Below are 25,035 nucleotides of genomic sequence, written 5' to 3' on the forward strand. Positions count from 1 at the left end.
ATGGTTGGTAAGAAAGGGTTCACATTTATCTGCTTTGAAACTTTGAAAAAGCATATGAGGCTAGAGTGTGTTGAAGGCTGAGCTAAAATCAGCAAATAAAATATGTGCGTAGGCTTGGGGAACCTCTACAGCATGACCAATAACACAAGCTCTCATCATCAGTAGTGTGAAACATTGATCAAATGTGCAGTTGATATGTGAATACAACACAACTGCAATCAGATATTGTACAAAAACATCAACATATTGGACCAGGACACAAGATTCTGGCTAATATGCACTGCAAAAATGTAGTGACTATTGTTTTTTCAGTGTTTGAAACTTACCTAGCGTTTTCTCAGTAAGATCATTTTGACATAATTTAATATGAGGGTAATATATTCATATGAGGGTAATATATCTGTGTAATGTCGTCTGGCTCATCTGTGAGGAACAGAACATGACAATAGAATCATGTGTAACACTTTTATCGACCTTTGCCAGAATAAAAGGAAAGCAAAAAGGAGAAGTGAAACACTGACATCACACCGAGAGAAGGAACAGAGTGAGACCAACCCCCCCTCCCACCCAGGCTCTAAACGTGGCCAGACTGCACACAGTTCCTCTGCCTCTAAAGATCCTCTCGGTGACTAAAAGTGGGATTTTATGTGTGGGGTTTTATGAAATCTCCCCACCTGTTAGGGTCTCCCCGACAGCCTCCTCATAAAGGGCCGTTTGGAACCCAGTCCCCAGCAGATCGGTCTGTCACTTGGTCCTCAGCCGAGCCAAAACATCCCATCACTACCTGCTGCCTAGCTGCTCAGCTGCCCAGCCGTCCTCCTGCTGCGTGCACTCTAGTAACATGGCCGTGTCTCGCCTCCTGCTGCTCACCACTCTGGTGCTGCTGGGTGCCATCATGATCACAGAAGGTAAGAGGGTCAAGGGGGGTAAGAAGAACACTAGAGGAGAGATGGGGGGGGGGGGGAGTATGTGAGGAGTGATTCATGTGACAGAGACAGTGAATGATAGAGGAAATCATTGGGAAAAGAGGCAGAACTGCAGTATTCAAAAAGGTCAGTGTCAGCCAGAGAGTGAGTGAGTATGTGTGCATATTTGTGTATGTGTGTGAGTGAGTATGTACAGTATGCATATTTGTGAATGTGTGCATATTTGTACATGTGTCTGAGTGAGTATGTGTGCATATTTGTGTATGTGTGAGAGAGCATGTGTGCGTACTTGAGTACTGTATATGTGAGCGGGTCTGAGTGAGTATGTAAACATGGTGTATATGGGAATATGTGTGTGAATGTATGTGTCTGACTGTGCTGTTGATGTTTTGAGACCCTAACACCTGCATTGTCTGCATTGTAGGACTGCGTATGGCCAGTGGCCCCAAGATGTGCTGCTTCAAGTTTGAAACTCGCCCACTGCCTCAGAAACGTGTGATAAGCTACAGCCGCATCAGCATGCAGTGCCCTAAACCTGGTGTGGTGTAAGTAGAGCTTCAGGAATCTCTCTCTACTCTGACTGACCACCTGTTCATATTTAAGATTTTTAAGTTAGTCATTAAGTTAGAAGAGTATCATCATATTAAACAGGCAATACAACGCAACAGTTTTAATTTATTAGCTGCAGATCATTCTGACTTCCCTACTGCTGTGTTCATCTAATAAAAGCACTTAGATTTAACAATATCCATTTCTGTCTGTAGAAAAACTATTGACAAATTATTTCACATACATTCAAATTATATTCAAATGTTTTTTCTTGGTTATTATAAATGATATGAACATAACTTTTGCAGTGGTCTATGAAATATATGGCAGATCATTGGTAGTTAAACATCCATTCAGTTAGAGAGTCAGTATACAGCTTGGTCATTATGTATGGTCTGCTTAAACATAGCTCGGTGTAATCCTCTCCACTGATCTCTCTGTCTATTAGACTTCAGACTCCAAGGCGTCAGGTGTGCGCGCAGCCCTCCGAGGCCTGGGTGCAGCAGATCATCAGTGGCCTGGACGCCAAAAAACCTGGACAGCAGAGCCCGCTGTGAACATGAGGCACACACACAAACACACTTGTTTGAACATGTCTACAGATACCAACTCATGTGAACACAAAGCCTACAGACACACACACTCATATACTAAACTACAGTGAACTATATGATTTTGAATGTAGAAAAATGTAAAGTTACACTATGCAAGACTTTCACCTTAATATAACCTTTATTATATACCAACTTGATGGTAAACAAACTTGTAATAGGCAAATCATTCACCTAGCATAGCGATACAGCATAGACGTAGTGAGTCGCTACTGTGAAAACCAGCCATGCAACTTCAAGAATGGTGGCCTGACAAATCTTGCGAGAATCGTGAAACATAACCTTGTCAGTAGATAAAGCTTTTTGGAGATTTTGTCTGTTGCCTGTTGTTAATCCTTCATCTTCACAACAAAAGCATTTTCATTGTGTGCAAGGGGGATAAGTCACAAGAGTAAAATACAGCTGCAAGCGGCAAGCACCTGCGGTTCGTGACCCATGACATTTCGGAATCCAACAAAGCACTGACATGTGGTGTGTTTGACAAATGTACATATCTGATGCGCAGTGATGCCATTCTGACTGAATTGTGGGAGGAGAGAGATGCTCGTTTTCTAGCTATAGAGTCATTATTATTACATTTTGAATTTCCCCTTGGGGATCAATAAAGTATCTATCTATCTATCAATCTATATATCTATTGTTTTGATTTTGTGTCAGCTAAACATGAGAACATTAAAGGCACACTATGCAGGTTTTTTAGCTTAATATGCAAGTTTTTTAGCTTAATTTACCTTCATTTAACAGTTTCAGAGTCATTGAAATGGTTATATGACTTTTTTTCGGGTTGAATGGTGGCCGTCAAGCTTCCCCTAAGCCACTGTGAGGGAAAAACCACCCACAACAACTGTGGGCGGCAGGCCCGACCGGTCTCAGTGTCAGGAAGTATAACGAGTGTAGCGAATTGCTTTACTGCATTTAAATACACATACATGCCAGGCACCCGGCTAGAAAAAAAGGTAGCGATGGGTTTCTCAGACATTCGTCATGACAGAGCCAGCGAAAAGAAGCAAAAACCGAGAAAACAGTAAGGAAATTGCCAATACTGCATAGTTTACCTTTAAGGTATGTAGTACACTCTGTGCTGGCGACAAAGTGCTGTCTAGCTAGACATCCCAAGTCTCCCGGAAGTTCTGGAAGTCTCCCGCATATTGATAGCGGCTCCCTGACGCCTGCAAATTAGATAAAGGGCTAGTCCACACGTACCAAAATGATCTTTTTTTCCTCCATCTTCCCTGGAACCATTATCAAGAATATTTCGTCCAAAGCGGATCCATCTCAAACCCGACTCAAACCGTTACTTCATATCCTAGGCCTATAGGTGGCATTGTTTCTCTTACAAAAAATTGACCAAAGCTTTAGCGGCAGCTGTAGGCTATACAAACAGACAGAATAGGCTAGGGACGAAAATGGCTAGTGCAAGGAAACCAGAATTGTTTGTGTGGACTGATAGTGAACTGCCAACTGTAGTCAACTGTAAAACTAATAAACTTAATTTTTACGGTTTGTGAAGGGTGCAGTCCGTCCTTTATTTGCTAGCATGGTACAAATAATCTCCTTTACTTTCTTTGGTTGTAGGATAGTCCGCGATTCACATTAGTTTTGGCTATCACCGCAAATGCATAGGCTACTAAACGCTAGGTCTACCTAAGTTAGGCTATTCTGTCGCCAAATTTATAATATTGCTATAATACCTTCGTTAGTAACAGTCGATACTTTTGCCTGCATCAAATCGGCGCGTGCATTTAGTGTCGCATCTACCATAGGCTTAACATGAGTTACGCGTCTTTGTATGCTCATATCTGACTTCACTAGACTATGAATGCATTTATTTATGTTGTAAGACATGTAAAATAAATTAATGACACCGGCACTACACACAAATTAATTTAAACTTACACCGCACTTCCCTAATAACTTCTGACTAGTTCTCTCGTGTCACAGACGATAGCTGGAAATGCATCAAGAAAACACACGAAACACTGTTCAGTCCACCAAGTCATGATAATGATCTTCTCATGAAGTCATGAGAATGAGTCATGATTGGCGCTGCGCAGCACCAGTTGTGATATTTATCCTACTGAATGTAATCGTAGGTAATGTCATGTATGAAAACTAGTATTGTTAGTGTCAAGTCCAGGGCAGTTGAGGTGTGGCGATGACATCATCAATTCACAGATATGCGGTTTCGCCGTCCAAACGAACTCACAAGGGCTATGGTTTCAGATTTTTTCCACCCTGGGACCAGGTTTCAAAAAAGTGCGGTTTCGGGCACTGCGTTTACAGGATTCGTTTGGACGATTGGCCAAGACGAAGCAAAACCGGTGCGTTTAACCCAAAAAGCGTCTCCGTGTGGACGGGGCCAAAATCTCCCGGAATCTAGAGAGACCGAGCAAGAGTACACACGTGAGATCGAGACTTCAAATCACGTGTGCATCTGAGTGTAGCGTGCACACGACAGAGAGGGAGAGAGAGAGGGGTGGTGCGTGTGTGTCTGAAGCACATCCAAGACAGAGAGCATCTTCGCCTGTTTCGCTAAATCAACCAATCAGTTTTCAGTGTAGGTGGGCTTTTATCTCTTTTCTCCAGAACTAAATTAATCAGTTCAGTGTATCTAGGAACAGGAGCGTCATGGCAGAGTCAGTGCCCCCTAAAAAGTAACATTTAAGACCCATTTCATATCAGACTACACGAAAGTGTACCCTTGTCTCATAAGAGTAAAAAATAATGACTTGCACACTGCACTGTTTGTAACAGGGACTTTAGCATTGCCCATGGCGGGTTAAATGATTGCAAAAGACTTGTTGAGGTGAGTTTAACAAGTGTCATTTAATTTGCATATTCAGGCCTATACTTAATGGCTAGTTGCCAAGGCTGCATGAAAAGCCCAAACTACCTAAATCTACATATTTTATTATCACAATTGCTATCTATAGGCCTTCCTTATTTGGTGTACTGACTAGACATTATTGAACAAACATATTCATCTGTATTTCAGTATCTAAGTAGCCTAAAGGGATACCTCCCTGAAATTACTTTTTTCAGGTTGGGATGTCTGCTATACATTGTTGACATTACTGTTAAAATGTCAATTTCAATAAAGTGAGTATTGGCAAAACCAGTATTCATTTTTATGTTGAGGCAGAGGGGGTGTTGTCGTCAGCTGCTGAATGTAATTAATAAAGTAACTTGTAATCTAACTTAGTTACTTTTAAAATCAAGTAATCAGTAAAGTAACAAAGTTACTTTTTAAAGGAGTAATCAGTAATCAGATTACTTTTTCAAGGTAACTGTGGCAACACTGCTGATGCGTGTGCTATTTGTTTTTGCATGTTTTATACATGGTAAGCGATTGCTCACTTCCTGTTGGTTGTGGTGTATGGTGGCGCTATGCCAAATATGCATTTTGGGCATGTGAATATTATCATTACCATAATAATGAACAACCTGTGAGGTTTGAGCCATGTCAATTAATGCATGACAAATGTATCACATATTTCAACACAGCATAAATAACACATACTGTAACAGACCATGTATTTTTCAAAGCACTTCATAACTACTGATGTCAATGCCATCGGTCTAAAGTCATTATTTTCAGTTAGGCAGCTATTGGCAACAGGATTGAGTTTTCCAGAGGGTGGGGACAGTATATAAGTCCACAGACTTCTGAAAAATGGGGCACCATTGCACATGCCTTCAACAAGAGCATCGCAGAGATGCCACCTGGGCCTGTGGCTTTGTCACTGCATGTGTGTTTGAAAATGGACTGAATCCACTGATGGTTAACTACAATTCTACACCCAGGGTCAGTAGAGATGTTATTTATTAAGTTGTCACCTTCCTCTGTAAAGTTGCTATTTTCAAACCTGGAGAAGAACACATTTAATTCCTTTGCTTTGTCCAGATCATTATCAGCATTTCATGCATAACATGCATTTCCTGGTTGTATTCATATTAGTAATGGCCTTTACAGAGTGTCACATCTTTCTGGAGTCCATTGACATAAAATTATTTTCTAGAATGTCCTTATGATGCCTTCTGGCATCTCTACGCAACTTATTGAGCTCCTTTTGCACTACCTTCACCCCACCTTATCATTATTTATAAAAGCTATCTTTTTCTGTTGACAGTTCTTTACACTCTTTGTTATATATGGCTTGTTGTTGGGGTAAACTAAAATGTCCTTTTTGGAGACAGCACAGTCAACACATAACTGTATGTAGTCAGCTATTGTATGTATTAATTAATGAAAAGTTTATTGAACAGCAATCAACAAGAAGTGTTCAAAAGGATATACAAAACACAACAAAGCCCAAAGGCTCGTTTCCATTGTGGTCCTCAAGGAAGGGGAGTAACAAGACATGGACTAAAATATTAAGCACAAAGGGGTCAACTAATAATCAAAACAAACAAATACAAAAAACAATAAATACAAAAAACAAGAGCTAAGTTCCCATTAGCGGCCACGTCCAACTCTAGGTTATGGAATTAGTCTCAATCTGTGCAAAGGAGGGATCCTTTTTAACCCTTAACCCTTACCCTAAAGGTGTAGGTTTTTGAACATTCTAACTTCCGCAACAATTGAAGGTTCTAATATTCTATGATAGATGGCTCTGGTTGAACCCTGGTCTCAGTGAACCCTTTAGAACGCTCATTTCCCAACATTCCCGTCACACCGGTGTGACGGTATCCTTTAAGGGTTAAGTGTCTCTGTACTGTCTCTATCCCATATGGCCACTCTTTTGGTTTGTGGCTTGTTCCTTTTCAGAACACTCTTGTAGATGAGAATGAGCTGTACAGTGTTATGGTCAGAGTTTCACAGGGGGAGGTTGATTTGGCAATATAAGCATTTTTAATGTTTCCATATAATTTATCTAAAACTCTGTCATTATACAAACACATACACAATAATATAGTTGAAGTCATTGTTACAGTTGATGTACTTAGCAAAAGTGACTTAGACAGAATATTTTAAGATCTAGGACATTAACAATGATACAATATAATTCATCAACACTAATAATATAATTGCACATTGTAGCACATTGTGAAAAGTACAGCCTGCCATAGAGAGCTTTCAGACCTGTGAATGAGACACTTACCCACAGGGTGGCGCTACAGACCCATAATTTTTCAGCTGCTGAACCTTGTCAGTACACTCATTCACCACAGGAGGTGCGGTGGTCAACAGCATTGTGTTGGAGGAGACTGCTGTTATCCCATGAGCAAACTGAGAGTGGGCTTCCTGATTTATTTCCATAAGCAGGTTGCCTTGTTAATATTGGTGGGGCGGTCACTGCGCCTGATTTATGACACACACTCCTTGTGTTTGCACTCTGCTGTTATCACTGTCTCTCCCTGCTACTGTTTGACCACCCTATGATGGTTGACCAGCTAGACCAGCAAAACTCGTGATATGAATATGATATGAAGGCCTTCAGCTGGTTTACCCAGCTCACAATGGTAATTCAGCTGGTTTTGCTTGTCGTATCACCTCAAGTGGGTCATTTTAGCTGCTGTTGCTGGTCTTACATTGCTGGTTTCATGCCTGCCAGCTTATGTTGGTCATTCTTGCAAACCACCATGACCATCTCACACCAACAATGTCAAGCTTGGCAGGCTGGTCACCAGCATGACCATCTTATACCAGCTGTATCCTACATGACGGGCTGGTCACACCAGCATGACCAGCTTCCTCAGATGGTCACGCCAGAATGTCCACATGGTGGCCCAACCAGCTACACCACCAAAGACCAGCAAGAGCTGGAAAAAAAACAGCAAAGATCAGCTAAAACCAGCTACCAGCATAAGCTGGTTTGGTGTAGCTGGTTGGGCCACCAGGTGGACATGCTGGCGGGACCATCTGAGGAAGCTCAGCTAACTACTCACTTCAACTCCTAGCTTACAGCTATGCTCTAAAGCCAGTTTTGCCCACTGTAGCAATAGCCCCATGGAAATACACAAGGAGTCCTGCATGACTGAGCCAGAACCATTCCCTCAAAGATTGGAATTAAATGTTTCTGACTTGTCAAGTATTGTTCTTTTGTACGTTTTCTCTTCAGCATTTGTAGACACAAAGCATAACCCCCCAGACCCTCACTACTGTTGTGAAAATATCCATATAATCCCTAAAAATATATATATTTTTTAGGGATTATAATTTTGCTGTCCAACAACCTGGGCCTCTCACAAATGAAGTTGTAATTAATTGGGTGCAGTTTTGAACTTCAGTATTAACTTATTCAGCCGACCAAAGTGATGCAAGTGCTCAGCATCAGTTCAGTTTGCTGTGGCAATGCGTGTGTTATATTTAGCTCGGAGGCTCAGCTTTGGTAAAAGGGAATTTCGTATGGAGATGGAGAGAATATGAGACTGCAAGCTCTTGTACAATGTACTATGTAACCCCAAAATATGGATGTATATACAAGTTACCTGAAAGAAGCACATATAATTAGCACATCTACATAGTACAGCTAACGTAGTCCGACTTAATAAGCTCCTTGCTAGGTTTGACTGTAGATGTGGTAAGCATTAAAACTCATAATTCTTCTGATTCTTGAAAAACATGGAAAAACACCCTGATCAACAAGTGTGGGAACAGTAGAGAGTAGCCATTGCATTGGAACTTTTCCGATGTCTGCCAACTGTCTGGAAACAGCAGGGCTGGTGTGTATGTAAATTAGGGGTATTGCAAAAAGCTACAGACCAGAGCCTAATACGGTGCAGCCTGGAATACTTCGTCACACTGCCACTTCATTCTGACTTCGTCTCACTGCCTCTTCGACTTTCTGCCACTTCATTCTCGTCACACTGCCACTTCGTTCTGATTTACCCGTTTTACAACGACAGTTTCAAGTTGCAGATATGAAGGAGGTGACAATGGGATTTTGAGGTTCCCTGGTTTAGGTATGAAGAATATTGGTAGTTTTTAATATTGTTTCCTGTCTCAGCCAAAAGAGATAGCTGAGACAGGATGTTTATTGTAAGCAGACAGAATGTTGCCACCTACAACACCAAATGGTGTACTTTATTAATTGCTCCTCTCAATAGAGACATTAGGGTTAGGGTAAGGGTTAATTGTTCCCCCAATATAGACATTTACATTGGTTAGGAAATTAGAATTAAAATTTATTTTGATATGTAGTTGGTTTGACTATTGTGCACTGGCCAGTTGTTCTCGCCCCACTATTCCCATCTAAAAGTCAAATAAAATAAAATAAAATACAATAAAATAAAATAAAAGTTAAAAAGAAGAGATAAAAGAGAGGAGCTATAAAAAGACACAGAGTGGTTTAAAATTTTAATTTAATTTTTCATTAAGGCCATGTGGGTGTAATGTTTGAAGTTTTAAAATCCACAATCTCTCTGCTCTTTTCCTCTGTAAAATGGTCCAGCCTGGGTTCCCTTCAAGGCCACAGACCCTCAAATGTGCGATGTTGTGCGTCTGGAAGTGTGTGACGAGATAAGTGTTGAGTGTATTTTTGTGTATGTTGTGCAGATGTTGTTTGTTCCCCCATTAGATACATTTACATTGGTTAGGGTTAGGGTTAATTATTCCCCCAATAGAGACATTTACATTGAAAAAGAAATACAGACTCAGCCATGATGGGAGGATGCAGTTTGATCTGCATCTTGTGACATCAATTCTTAGCTCAGCTCTAGATATTTGGGGTACATTTGATCTGCATTGTCTTTGTACTTATACTCTGCACAATGACAATAGTTTAATAATCTAATCTAATCTAAAGGCTACCCCTGGTATGAAAGAAGTAGGAGGGCACAGTCCACAATCTCACTTTCACTCATCACACAAGTCACGCTCACCCCCGACCTCCTAATGGCAAATGCAAAACAAATTGGAAGGCAAATAGACATTTGTTATTGTAAAAACATTTTTAGATTCTTTGGCTGTGAGTGTCAGAGAGAGAGGCAGAGAGGGAGAGAGAGAGGGAGGATGAGAGGGAGGTGGCAGCAGGGTGTGAGAGGAGATCCCTGGCTGCTGATGTTGGCCCAACATGGTGATTCTTTCGGCAGGGAGGAGGCATAATGCATGTGTGATGCTGCAGGATAATCGTCCAATCTTGTTGGAGCAGTCGGGAAGGATTAATGCATCAAAGGAAAGATACTTCTATCTGCTCCAGATGATAAGTAATACAGAAGTCAAGAGAGCCTCCATCCAATCCAATCCAATGTGTAAAATATTAAACAGATTATTACTTCAGGTTAAATGAAAAGCAAAAAACATGTCATCCCATCCTCCAAAGCCATGTCATCCTCCAAACCATCATAATACTAAGATGACACAAAGACAGCTTATTGTCTCCATGTATGACAGCAAATCTTTTCAAAAATGTGTAATTAGTTAGCATGTTCAATCAAGAATAAACTTCTTCACAGGACTTTGGAGGTCACCGAGTACTGTCAGTACGGAAAAAAAAACAGTGCTACCTAAATCAAGTTGCTGCTGCCAACAAGTAGAGCAGCCTGGCAACTACAGTGATGCCCCCAGATGACCATGCCCCCAGAGTGTAACACTAGCTGCCTGGGGACATAATCATGATCATACGCCCAGAGAGCAGCACTGTAGCTGCCTGGCTGCCGGAATTCTCCTTTACCCTCAGCTTTGGGCAGGCAGCAGGACAATAAGATCTCTAATTACTCTAAGCTCTGCTTCCATAGAGGCAACAAACACAAAAGGTCTCAATTTGTTTCACAATAGTTAAGGAGAACGTGAGAATGACTGCCGCTGACTCACTTAGGCTCACAGGTAAACTGCATGATGATGTCCACACGAAATGAAGCCTAATTTTCTGTCAGCAGAAGTCCATATCAGAAAATGTGGTCTGGGAAACGGACACACAGAAGTGAAATAGGTTAACTTGGTCTATTTGAACATTGCTGGTAATATTAACTGATATCATATACACCTTGAGAAGGCTTGGTAGCCTAGACTACATATTTCGGATATATCATGTTGCGCCTGGTATTCATGATTACATTTTTGTCGCGCAATAAATGTGGTTACCACAACAACATGTTACATTTCTATAGCACTTTTCTCAACACTCAAAGCGCTTCACAGGGAAGGGGGGACCTAACTGACCACCACCAATGTGGTTGCCACAACAGATTCATATCTTCAATATCGGAACTCCCCCTATTACCGTCGGTCCCGTATTTTCGCCGTCTTGCGTGTATGTGTCACTTAATATCCATTTCTATACAAACCAAGACGGCGGACTCCTAAAGAAACGCAACCACCCACACCATAGGTGTATCTAAATTAGCTATGTACCAAAAATGACAGTGTTGTAAGGCTGCGTGTACACAACCGCTTGGAGCTCCAGTGGAATTTTAATTTCATGACGAGAATTCTCGGTCTAACCGTTCATGTGCCGTGGAAACGGCGTAAATAGGCGACCCATCAGGCCACTATAACCAAAGTCCTTTTAGGCAAGTCCCTTCACTCGGCGGCCATATAGCAACGCTTTTTGGGCACTCATCGGGCATCCTATTCAGCAGAAATGCACGTCACGACACCAATCTTGCTCCAGCGGCGCAAGATTGGCAAGTTCATAACACATGATTGGCAAGATGTCTTCACAACACACCATATGATTGGCTCAATGTATTCACATCACACCACATGATTAGAAGCCATCCCGAGGTGACAGCTGAAGCTGCAGAGCTGAACTCTCCGATGCACAGGAGGACTTAACTCAGGAACTTTAGAATACAATCAATCATTTAAAAACCATCAAACCAGAATAAAATGTTATTAGATTTGGCTACATTTCAAATCCATCCATCCGCACATGTTTCATTGATTGAGAATGAATATCCCAGAGGGGAGCGTTGTCGGCTAGCTGGGGGTATAGCTTGGGCGCTTCCGCTGGCGTTTTGCTCATCTGTTTTCGACACATGGGTAGAAAGTTGGGTAACACTTTACTTGACAGTATCGACATAAGAGTGACATAACTGACCTAACTCTAATCCTAACCCTAAACCTAACCCTAACGTGTTATGACAAAAAACGAATGACACTTAAAATAAAAGAAGCGTTACGTCATAAATGTTTATGACTTGTTTATGACATGTTCATGACAGTGTCATGTCACTCTTATGTCGATACTGTCAATTAAAGTGTAACCGAAAGGTGTAGGTCTTTCGACAGTGATGCTGCACAAATAGCCATTGGCCCCCTGGCCCCTGTGCTTCTGGCGCCCATGCTCCCCATGCTGTCCAGTACTGTCTCTGATGTCTCTTAAGAACTCTTCTAATTAGCTTCCAAGGTCTGAAAACAGACTTTTATTTGAAATGTTACACATTAAATATTTATCCTATGGACAAACACGTCATTAAATGATTGGCCTGTCTCCACTAACCCCTACTGCACTTGCTGGAATCTCCATTTAATTAACCCAGCGAGGCCTGCGCTACAGTTTAAGGCTGTTGGAAATTGTGATCTCACTGATGCCTCTGTGACCAATGAGTGTGAATTAGCCTGTTTTTAGTGATAAGAGACACATCATAATAACTCCTAACTGTGAGTTGATTAGGGACCATACACCTGTACAACTTTTTTGAGATGTGTTGCTGGCATCAAATTCAAAGTGTGCTTATATTGTCCATGAAATAGTCAAATTTCTCTCTTTCAAAAGTTGATATGTTGTCTTTGAACTATGGACTCCATTTTGGATTTCCTTTCTACTGGTCAATTAACTTCCTGTTTACACTGTACACAGTAGGCTATGACTGGTGAAAGTACTTGCCTAACTATGGATCAGTCTTGAGACCAAGCAGAGGGGCCGCAGAGTACCCAATGGGGGACATCAAAGAGGAAATGCATCACAGTGAGTGTGCAGGAAACGCATCACAGTGAGCGCGCAGGAAAGGCATCCCTGTGAGCTTGCAGAAAACACATCACAATGAGCGCGCCGGAAAATATATTTAGTGTATATTACATAATATAGAAATTCAGAGGGTGGGCTTCTTTGGGTTCATGTCAGGACACAAATCTTCACTACAGCTCCTGCTTCAGGGTCAGTGCTGAGCAAGACATTCTGTCTGTGTCTACATCTCTCAATTTGTTCTAACTCGTAAAAGGCTTTAAATATAAGATTTAAATACTTTATTTGGGGTATTGCATATTAATCAAACAAGCTGTCATATATGGGTCAGATTCATCCTGACATCTGCAGTGCCATTCCAGATGGTCTTTGGTAGCGTAAAAAGTAAAGAACAGCCAAGAAGGATTGGCACACAGAGGGCCAAAAACTTAGACAAGTCTGGATGCAAAACATCTTTATTTTTTCTACAGACAAGAGCAAAAATGTGCAAAGGGGCTGTGCAAACGCTTCAGTCCATGCTTATCCTCAGTGCAAAAGATAGTGCCTGCTTAGCCACCCTATAAATCAGTCCTATATACTGTATTTTCCGGACTATAAGTCACACTTTTTTTTCATAGTTTGGCTGGTCCTGCTGGCTGGTCCTATATATAATATATATATATATATATATTTATATATATGTTTTTTTCCTCTTCATGACACATTTTTTGACTGGTGCGACTTATACTCAGGTGCGACTTATAGTCCGGAAAATACGGTAATTACACTTGAACATGCAAACTATGGATATATTTTTGCAATGATGTGGTTTCTAAACATATACAACTGTACCGGTAATCTGTTCATTTCATATCAAGTGTATACGCTAGGCGGCTTTATAAACATAAACAGCCGTGCAGCCGTGGCCTACTGGTTAGCACTTCGGACCTGTAACCGGAGGGTTGCCGGTACGAACCCCGACCAGTAGGCACGGCTGAAGTGCCCTTGAGCAAGGCACCTAACCCCTCACTGCTCCCCGAGCGCCGCTGTTGATGCAGGCAGCTCACTGCACATGGATTAGTGTGTGCTTCACCTCACTGTGTGTACACTGTGTGCTGTGTGTGTTTCACTAATTCACAGATTGGGATAAATACAGAGACCAAATTTCCCTCACGGGATCAAAAGAGTATATATACTTACTTATACTAAACATATGAGCTGTTTGTTTCATATCAAGTGCAATAGGCTATGTACATAACAAAACACAAGGTAGTGCAAGTCTAACAATGATTGTTCATAAAGACCCAGCCCATCCACCAAACCAGCTATCCAGGTGTAAACATCTCTGTTTCCATGTGCCTATGACGAAACTTTAAACACCCTCTATTCTTTATTTATGTCATGTTCAGTACTTTACCTTCCATTGTGTATTTTTTCTGAATTAATTCCATATTTTAACTTTTATTGTCTTTTTATTGCATTGTTTAATTTTGGCTGCTTTTATATATGTTAAGCATATGGAATTAGCTCTGTTTAAGAATTGTGTTCTATAAATAATAATAATTTGCCTTGTCTTGTCTACAGTATGAGGACATGTTGGTTATGTAAATGTGATCACATGTATAGCTTACACAAAAAAGTTAATCAAATGCCAAAGTTAATAAATGCTAGAGCAATCTGCTTGAGATAAACACTGGCTGGCAGTACAGCTCTTATCAGAGGGCAATAACAGCAGCTGCGGCAGCAGGATGTTTTCTCAAGCGTCCTCAGAAGCTGCATTGCTCCAACCCTCAACCCCTCAGTCTTGCTGCAGCCTGTAGGAAGGCGTGGTTGGATGTCCAACCCAACACATCCAAGTCGGCCATTGCACTTGATCTGTGCATGTACTGTAACACTGCCGGAAACTTTGTTGCGCTTGATTTTATTACTTGTTGCGATTTTACTTACTGACGATGTATCCACAGATTTCCTTATGTAAAAAATTATTGTTGATATGATAAATTTACAGATGTAGCAGTAAATAGCCGATCTTACCTGCGCTTAAGGCTATGTATTAGCCCATCATTAACACTGCAGTGTTAACTTACAGTATAGCCTGACGTCATTAACACTGCAGCCCTATGTCACAAGATGGCCGACTTGGATGTGGGCAGGGTTGGATGTCCAACCACGCCTTCCTACAGGTCACAGCGAGAGGCTACTGCCTAACCCCTTCAACTCCCTAGCCCCCCAACCCCTCAACCAGCAGCAGCATCAGACAGGCAGAGGCTACAAGGCGAGTCCTCCTCACCCCTGACATGTTGTCAGCTTGTCCCTCTGCCTGAAGGGTGGGTCAGAAGTTGGCAACCACCGTTGGCATGCAGGCCAGGGAGCTCTTCCAGCCAACCAGACACTTGGCCTTCCTACAAGACAGATACACTCCACAGTCATCACGGCTGCCGGCGGCACTGTAGAGCCAATCTAAAGAAGCTGTGCTGATGCTATGGTCTCATCTAACTGCTATGCTGTGCTCTGATCTACCTACCGGTGCTGTGTTCTGATCTGACTGTTAATGCTGCGCTTTCATCTAATGGTTGATTCTGTGCACTGCATGCATTGGTCTTTTAACATTTACTCGATGGTGGACCATTGGCAGAGTCACCAGTTAAGGTCAATTTATAGTCCTTGTTAAATTGGCCTTTCGGTGATGCTTGGGGGGAGGTTACAATGGCCTCAGTAAAGGCAAATGAGACCAATGTTTCCCAGGTCAGTTGTCACTGGTAAGGCATGTGTATCCCTAACATTAGCTTTTACTACTATGTATCCTAAAGTCAATTGAAATTTGAAATTGAAAACAGGCTTTTCAGAAAAAACACGCTATTCGCATTGTCAGTAGCACTTTGCATAAGCTACATGAAGCGATTTGTGAGACAAATCAGTTATTTCCATGTCCCATGTTGGTCATCCTAGTTGGTTTACACCAAGCTCAAAGGCAGCATCTTTTAGGATTGTTGTTGTACACCAGCAAGAAACACAATCACTGAACCTCAAGCTGCATCTCTCTTGCAATTCACTTATCACTCTGGGAGACTCTGAGACACAATTAACAAGTGACAGAAGCCACAACAAACAGATATCATTTGACATTTAGAATAAGCATGACCGCGTATGAGGTGTTCCACTGTTAAGATGATAACAAACCAAAAGTGCATCAGGAAACGACTATCTAACACACAGCCACAGAAAAGGTCCCACTTCTTCCCCAGAGCCACTCCCTCTACTGAAGGCCATGAACCACTGAGTAGCAGCCAATGATATCCGGGCTGACAAACGGCAGCAGCAGCAGGGAAAAGCTTTCCCTTTGATACATTTGTTTCTGTCTTGCTGTCGCGCAGCGCCTGTGAAAGCAGATCTGAATCGCCTAGATAAATCTGTCCTGCAGGCCTTTGTCTGGTTAATAGGTTGCAGTATTATTTGAGGGAAGGGCAGACAAATGTTTTGACTGACACCCATCATATGTTACCTCCACTCTCATATGCTTCATGAGTAAGAGCAGCCAGACATCAAAATCAGCTTAGTAAACAGATCAAGGCAAACAGAATACCATCTGAGGAGAACTGGTTGGTATTCATCTTACTGGTAATAACAATAAAAGTAAGAACAATCAGTTGGTATGGTCAACACAGTCTGCTTTTGTCCTTGACAGCTCTTTGCCTGTGGAAAGATTGACCTTGGGGTTGACCTTTCCAGACCACATTCAGTTTTTTGACCTTGACTACACTTTTCTGGAGACCTTCTGAAACAACTGGATCACCATGGCAACATGCACCATTCTCCAGCTCTGCCATGGCGAATTCCAAAAAGGAAGTCATTGCCTGATCCATTCCCCATTTCTGTCTAATTGGGGGATTCTGACCTGTTATCTTTCAGCCTATAAATTGCACCGAGACACATTTCACTTTGTTTCCACCACCCTAGTGGGTAAATAGTGGTTTGTCTGTGGCTAGAACGCTCCAGCCAGTCACCAGAGGTGATTAGAACCTCACAAGAACAATTAAGCTGGGAACAAACCTCCCGATTTTTTAAGCCCAGTTTTGAAAGGATGGAACGTGCAAGGGACTCAACGGTAGTTGCGGTGTTCAATCGTGGTAGGAATCATTATGTGTGACACAGCAGATTTTTGTTTGGCTCATTCAGCATCATTACTGTACAGCAAAAAAAAAAAACATTTATCGTAGGGGCCTACATCAGTGGTTCTCAGTGGTTCTCAGAGTTAAATTAACATTGGGGTATGAAAGAGATCTACAAAGACAACTAAAATTCTAAAGAATGAGAACTGCTGATTTACATACATTCTAAACGTTACCAAACATAATAAATAGAAATTACCATTTTTGGTTATTGGCTGAACCTACGTTCCTCTGATACTGTGTCATCATAGGGGGGGTTGGGGGCATGGTCCCCTGGAAAAAAATGTTGTATATTTTAACATTTAAATGCATCACAATGGTGCACTTTGAAAAAAAAATCAGAGGTTAGACTTGATTATTTTATCTGGGGATGGAAATATTTGTACTGTAGCCTAAACTAGTGATGGGCAAATGAAGCTTTGGTGAACCACTGAAAGACAGCAGTGTGAAGCTAGCGACACTAATGAAAAAAATCCAATATGGCCACCACATGTAGATTTTTCCACATAACCCGTACGTACGCACGTAATTAAAAAGGGCCTCGCACCCCCTTGCGACGGCCCTGCAGCTCCTCCTAAGACAGCGGGGAAAAAAGTTAAAATGATAAACCCAGAAAAAGTTGACAGGTATGTTTCGGTCCCGGTGATTATTTGTGAAATTGTGCAAACGACAGCCTTTTCAATGCATTTCAAGGAAGGAGTGGTAGCATGCAAGCTCCAAATTGACCCAGTACAGAAGGCAGCAATAATTTGTTGGGGAGGGTCAGGTTTTTTCTCACTCACTTTGGAGGGTCATAGAAAAAATTCTTGCTGGCGAGGGAGGGTCACGTCTTTTTTGACTAAGGCTCCCAAAACTCCTACGGTAACCCCTTAAATAAATAACAAACAGTCCCTTAAGGACTTTTATGTTGAAAAATAATAGGTGGCGGCCATCTTTTTTTTTTGACTGCCCGGGTTGACACCATAGATATTAGAAAGCTAGATACCGCATTGGGCTCCCATGTAGGCTACGTAAATAGCACCGCCATATTGGTGGGGCAGCACGTTTACTGTCTACAGGGGAGTGACAGCAACACTTGCCGCAATCAGAGACACCTGTTTGATTTCCAGTCAGAGTCACGTGTTTCTCCATTGGCCTCCAGTTATTGTTGCCCCCACCAATATGGTGGCCTCGTTTACTATGCCACCTAATAGAACTCGACAGTCAATGCGGTATCTAGCTTTCTAATATCTATGGTTGACACTTCAGCGTAAGAAATCAAGGGTGTGGTGTGAGAGTGTGCGAAGCCAAATGAGTGAGTCTCACAGCCAATGCGTGGCAAGCAGTCCTGGTCAACATAACAGCCTACATTGTGGAGAATAGGCTACAAGCTCCATAAGGTCTCTTCTATGAATATAACTCTCCAACTATCGAATCCTCTGCTAATTTACTATGATGCACCATAAGACGGCTCACTCAAAAATTAGTGTGCATGAGTTGAGACTTCACGTGAGATTTGACCGTAGCCACCGCTGACTTCAAATTGATAAATGCCTTGCATTGCGTGACCATTGAAATGACCATATGCCTGTTTGTTTCGTAAATGAGGGCCTGTCCGGAAATGTGCTCTGTGCGCCAGAGTTGGTTGTGATAGTTGGGGCTGAACAGAATGAAGGACTAGCTGGGCATTCGGCACCAGATGTTTGCTAATCACTATAATGAAGATGCATACATTATCCCAAAGGTCACATTCTGCATGTGCAGAGGGAATCTTACACAAACACACACATTAATGACCCCAACAGCGGTAATGTCTTGATTAAGCCAGGACAGGACAGACTCCAGCGTGGCTGTGCAAAGTAAATACTCTACATCTGCCACAATAGGCTCCACACAGACACACACACACACACACATACTCACTCTCACACATGGATGGATAGACAAGTGGACACAATTACAAGGCCCTCTGCCTTCTACAGTCACAGCCTTACAGGGGCCCTACAAAACATTTGATCTACTCGGACAAATAATATCTAAAACATGCTGTGGAGGATTTTAACATTTCAGTTTCACCAACAAAGTCTTCACAAGAGCGATTTCTTTATCCCGAATGCAATTTAAGATGCTCCTAGGTGCTGATGTCTAGGCAATAGCCTGGTGGAAGAAGCTGTGAGATGGGCTGACACTTACAGTAGGTTAACACAGATCCAGGACCAGTGGAAAAGAAACACAATCAGGCTGCCGATCAGCAGGCATGCAGACAGAGGGACAAGCACACTGCAGAAAGGTCAAATACGTTTATCAATATAGATGTAGCAGGTAGGGTGGTTGAGACAGGAAGCGCAGCTTGAAGGCCGTCCCACTGACGCTGATTATTTGGATCAGGTGGCACAAGTAGCACTTCCTTTTAAATGTGTAGTGAGATGCGGACAGGAGAACAACAGTGCGGTGTGCGTTGAAGAGGGAGCCTGGTGGAATAAGCTGTGCAAACAGGAGAACCTCGGCCTGGAGTCTGTGCGTATGGTGACCAGTAAATGGTACACGCAGTTTCAAGTCTACTTTGCTCGCATAATAGCGAGTAGTGAATCTACACTGGTTTGCAGCAACAAGCAACGCTGATGCTGGCGAGAGTGTGCACAGCTATTTGTCATCCACACTGGTATAACTTCATTGGCTCTTCTAATTCATCTTGGCTGGTCTTAAAACCGAGGATTGCCTTCGTCTGTCCAACAAGCCACTGTTTTTCCTGGATTTAACTATTTCGTTTCATTTCAATTCATGTATGTGCCTCTGAAATCTACCACACCTGTTGAGGGTTTACTGGGAACTTAGGTGGGCCTAGGGGGAGGCCTGCTGGTGGTAACCTGTTAGCTTAAATGTTTTGTTTGTTTCTTTGTCTGTTTGTCTGGCAGTCATTGTAATACGTATTCGGCCTGGGAATTGTGCAATATTTCTTATGGGGACAGTGCTTCGTTTGCAGTGCTCACTAGTGTGAAGTGTGAAACGCCATGTCTGTGTGTATGGCCCATTTGGTGTGAAGTGCCTCTTGCAGATTGGAGTGTTTTAGATTGTGTATGTGAAAAGTATGTATTAATGTATTCGACTTTATACACTGTAACTCATCTGGAAGACCTATTCATTCATTGTAATTTATTTATTGTGGAATTTCATCCACTGTTGCCTATGTGGAACATTTGCTTGTCCTGATTGCCGATCAGTGTATTTATGGTGTCTAGTGTTTAATAAATGTATATTTTTTTGATTACATCAGTTCCATTCCTGTTCCTTCATTGGACATAACCTGCCTAGATAGTTTGAGGGAGAGCTCTGTTTGGTGGTCTAGCTTAGCTATACAAATTGTGAGCTTGAGCACCCCCTGGGTGTCACATAGAGAAAAACAAAACAAAGCCCCACCATAGATCCAAAGTCCTTTTAGGCAAGTCCCTCCACTTGGTGGCCATATTGTAACGCTTTTTGGGCACTTATAATCATCTATTTCGGCAGAAATGTGCGTGCGCAAGGCTTCACGACACCAACTTTGCTCCAGCGGCGAGATCACAACACATGATTGGCACGATGTATTCACAACACACCACATGATTGCCACAATGTATTCACGTCAAGTTTTTTGCTGCGGAATGGGCAGGATATGTGTAGACAATGACCATGTGTTACAAACTAACCCCATGCATTTCTATGGAGGATTTTTTGAGTGCTGTGTCTACTCATTAGAAAGTATCTGGTAGATCTTCCCAAATGGGTGGAAATGTTTCAGACTGACCATAAATGTCCACAAGTCGAGGGTGTCATCTACCAACTCCTTCAACCCAAACCCAGACCCATTTCTTCTGTGCTAAAATTATCAGTCAGTGTTGTCATCAGCTTAATCTTCAGTCCTCACTTCTCTTTTATCAGTGAAAGGGACATGTCCTGAATGTAATGGATAAATCATAAATGTTGCTTCAGGCCAACTGCTCTGAATGTGTACTTACCTCTAAACCTAATTGTGTGAAGTGTAAGCAGAATGCATGTCAAGTGGTGCTGAGTCTCACAGTCCTTTTGGCACCCCCCCCCCCCCTCTCTCCACTCCTTCCCCCTCTCTCTACTCACTGCAGTCACTGTAAACACATGAATGAGTCCATTAACAGTGGATGACACAGCTGGTGTAATGAGCTTCCATTACCAAACCTGGCAGCAGAGCAGAGCTGTGCTGCTGTTGGCAGGGTCCCAGAGGAGACAGTGGGACAGAGGTCATGCCTACCTGCTGCTCGGTGGACTGCCATCGTGTTTGCAGGATGTCAGATGAAGACTAAGAACAGAAACAAGTTTACATAGTGCAACTGGAAAACAGCAGTTGGTCCTGGCAGTGACATGTCAATAGACCTCAGTAGTTTCTTATTGAAGGTTTATTTGCACATGCGAACATATATAAACAGGGTTAAATTATCAACTCTGCTGAGTTATGTTATGTTTAACTCACAAGGGTACCTTGTGTCCAATTTTATCAATGGATTTAACAAACAACACTCAAATATTTGTCTCTTGTGGAGTTGGAAGTTTCACTAGAGGAAGTGATCCCTGGTGGAACCGGTTGTCCTGTCATGCGGCCTTTAAGGAGGGCTGAGGTCCTGTTACGCTTTCTTAAAGTGTTTAGGAGGGCTTTGGAGACAGCTGAGAATGCCTCTTTTTTTTTCCATCATGTCCTGTTACGCTGTCTTTAAGGGTTTAGGAGGCCTGTTGAGACAGAGAATGCCTGTCTTTCAATCTTCCACAGACAAATCAGCGTCTCTGCATTGAGGATACAGATATCATCCCACTCAATGCGCTGACAGTAGAATGGTTAAGCCTGGAGCACAAACAGTTATCTTGTACTGGATGGGCTGACGCATTGAACTGGATATTAGGGCCAGAAAGAAAGGCAACGTCTTGTCTCGCTCTTTGTCCATGGCCATGCCTCATCAAAACAGAGCTTATTAGTTAATTAGTCCAAATATAGAGCTTATTAGTTAATTAGTGCAAATACAAAGCTTATTAGTTAATTAGTGCAAAGACAGAGCTTTCAGAGTAATGAAGGCTTGTTATGAACAACGTTGGTGTCTGTGGCCGGTTGCACAAAGCACCTTAAGTTTTTTCCCTTAAGTATGACCCTTAACACTTAATTTCTCCTCAGGTAAGGGATTTACTTAAGGGTGTTGCACAGAATACCTTAAAATGTTTCCTTAGTTAAGGAGAAACGTCAAGGGATTTACTGCACTGAAAGGGATTTTCCGGCATGAAAATTCTATAGTTTCCACGGAGATTGTTCAACAGCTGTAGCCTAGCTAACTGCCTTTGCCGCGATGCTGTTAGTTAACCCACCGAACACAGTGCTTATATCTTATCATTCATCTTACCTTAATAATATTAGCGGAAATTATCCAGGTAGCAAGTAAAACATGTTATATACATGAACTGAACAATACTAGTTGGCAAGTTAGAAATGATCCTGACTGTCATCAGTGCACCAACGTTTTGCCTAGCGAACCGAACCGAAGCTCATAGGCTAACAAGACATCCACATGAATTGTTAACGTTAGCCTATGTAAACCAAACAATACGGCATGTTTCTGATAGGCCTATCTATTTGACAGAGGAAGCATATTTTTATATTGTTTTGAATGGTCAAAAGTAGTTAATAAACTTCATTTATCAGCATCAATTCAGTTAATAATATGGTTAAGGTAGAGTCAGATGTCCCTAAGGTCTTTTGTGCAACAGTTTAAGGGATTTCTTACAAGATAAGGACAAACCCTTAAATACTAAGGGAAAATGTTAAGGAACCCTTAAGGAGAAAACTTAAGGGTGTTTGTGCAACCGTTTTTATTTTAAGGGACCCTTAAATCAGATTTTAAGGGAAAAACTTAACTTAAGGTGCTTTGTGCAACCGGCCACTGTCCCTCATTACAGATAGAAACAACGTTTCTTCTTCACAGACACATGAGAAACAGCCCACAGCATGCAGAACCATTTCACAACATAACAAACAGTTCATGGCAAGCATCCACATCATTAGACAGTGAAGACAAAACACTTCCAAACACTTCCACTTCCACAATGTGGCTCACTGACACGCAATATGCAATTTTGTGAATCAGAGAGCCCAAAGCCCTGCTTTGCTATGGAAGGAGCATCTGTGAACACTGTGACGTATAAGAGCTGCCACTCAGCCAATACTCAGTATGCACATCAGGCTTTAATTAGGGAGCAAAGGACAGATAACAGTGCACCTACAGAGAAGTTAATTTAGTCGGCACAGAGGCAGTTTGGTCAACTCTGACACCTTATTTCAGAGTGTCAGCAAACTTTCCATTAAGGAGACTGTGCATTAATCAGATGGAATGGAGCTCCTCTCTCTTGTACCTCCACCTCTATGCCATGTGAGATGCACAAAGGTCTGTAGCACTGCTTTTGTGTTCTGCTGGATAGACGTTCCGACACGGACGTCTCAACACGTATTGTGTTCTTTGATACATTCATCCTTCCATCCTTAGCAGAGGCAAGTAACGAGGCATTTGCACAATGCGTTGTGTGCATGACATGCTCTGTGCTTGGCTCCATTCATCTGGAAACTGTATTTCTCCCTTGCTTGGGAAGGCTAATCTTTCCTTCTGCTCGTCCAGCTGAGAACACAAACTCTACTGTGTGCATCAATACAGAACAGAGCTGGCTGCTGTGAGTGGCGGGGAAGAAACAAGACAAAGGAAAAGGCAGCTGAAAGTACATTTCATGCTTGTCAGTTCTGGCACTGCAGCATGAGACGTTTGCACACGCAGATCCAGAGCACCAGCAGGAGATGCAACCGCCTCCCCCCTGTGAAAGAGGCATCATATCAGGTGGGCGATACGGAGGGCCAAGCGAAAAACACATCCATACTAACACCCAGAAAAAATATCCATACTAAACGCCAAAACACATCCATACTAACACCCAGAAAACACACCCATACTTACAGGCGAAAAACACATCCATACCAACAGGTGAAAAACACATCCAGACTAACACCCAGAAAAAATATCCATACTAAACGCCAAAACACATCCATACTAACACCCAGAAAACACACCCATACTTACAGGCGAAAAACACATCCATACCAACAGGTGAAAAACACATCCATACTAACAGGCGAAAAACACATCCATACTAACAGGTGGAAAACACATCCATACTAACACCCAGACAATATATCCATACTAAACGCCAAAACACATCCATACTAACAGGTGAAAAACACATCCAACAGCCGAAAAACACACCCATACTAACAGGCGAAAAACACATCCAATAGCCAGAAAATACACCCATACTAACAGGCGAAAAACACATCCAGACTAACACCCAGAAAACATATCCATACTAAACGGCAAAACACATCCATACTAACAGGCGAAAAACACATCCATACTAACAGGCGAAAAACACATCCATACCAACAGCCAGAAAACACACCCATACTAACAGGCGAAAAACACATCCATACTAACAGGCGAAAAACACATAACAGGTGAAAAAAACATCCATACTAACAGCCAAAACACACAGTATTAACAGCCAGAAAACACACACATACTAACAGCCAAAACACCCATACTAACAGTATCTAACCCCACTAACAACATCTAAGTAAGGGATAATGTGTGGAACGCTGGTCATTATCGGGAAAATAAGTCCCAACAGGGCAACCAGACCCCGACGCGCCAGCTGAAGGGTCTTGCTTTTCCCTGAAGGGACTTATTGCTTCGCCCTGAATGGCTTTAGTTCCATACATTATCCCGCTTTTTATACGACTACTTGCCAAAACGAAAAAATAAACTTCACACGATGTCTCTTTACATTTATTTGTTATTGTTTCATTGTGGCTTTTGCTGAGAAGTAAATAGTTCGCAACACACGCTGAACTAGAATCAAACATTCTTAAAACAGTGGTTCT

The 25,035-nt window shown here is 42.1% G+C and overlaps 1 protein-coding gene and 1 long non-coding RNA gene across 2 annotated transcripts; one reads left to right on the top strand and one right to left on the bottom strand.

Annotated features, from left to right (window-relative positions):
• Positions 1–635: 635 nt before the first annotated feature.
• On the top strand, positions 636–2,252 carry LOC125303060 (C-C motif chemokine 18-like). The gene is made up of 3 exons (XM_048256554.1): positions 636–908; positions 1,351–1,471; positions 1,924–2,252. Exons 1-3 carry the CDS (start codon positions 842–844, stop codon positions 2,030–2,032), a joined length of 297 nt encoding a protein of 98 aa, XP_048112511.1. The 5' UTR covers positions 636–841; the 3' UTR covers positions 2,033–2,252.
• Positions 2,253–10,044: 7,792 nt separating this feature from the next.
• LOC125303063 lies at positions 10,045–21,377 on the bottom strand. Its single transcript, XR_007195011.1, has 3 exons — positions 21,328–21,377; positions 10,842–10,929; positions 10,045–10,218 (listed from the first exon to the last, which is right to left on the bottom strand). It is a non-coding gene; the product is annotated as an uncharacterized LOC125303063 (long non-coding RNA).
• Positions 21,378–25,035: the final 3,658 nt, after the last annotated feature.

This window comes from Alosa alosa, chromosome 11, assembly GCF_017589495.1.
Source record: "Alosa alosa isolate M-15738 ecotype Scorff River chromosome 11, AALO_Geno_1.1, whole genome shotgun sequence".
NCBI lineage: Eukaryota > Metazoa > Chordata > Actinopteri > Clupeiformes > Clupeidae > Alosa > Alosa alosa.

Excerpts from the sequence above, each read along its gene's own strand:
- LOC125303060 (XM_048256554.1), top strand. The coding sequence starts at position 842 with ATGGCCGTGTCTCGCCTCCTGCTGCTCACCACTCTGGTGCTGCTGGGT. Across the intron at positions 909-1,350 it reads TGCCATCATGATCACAGAAG|GACTGCGTATGGCCAGTGGC; the intron begins GTAAGAGGGTCA and ends TCTGCATTGTAG. Across the intron at positions 1,472-1,923 it reads TGCCCTAAACCTGGTGTGGT|ACTTCAGACTCCAAGGCGTC; the intron begins GTAAGTAGAGCT and ends TCTGTCTATTAG.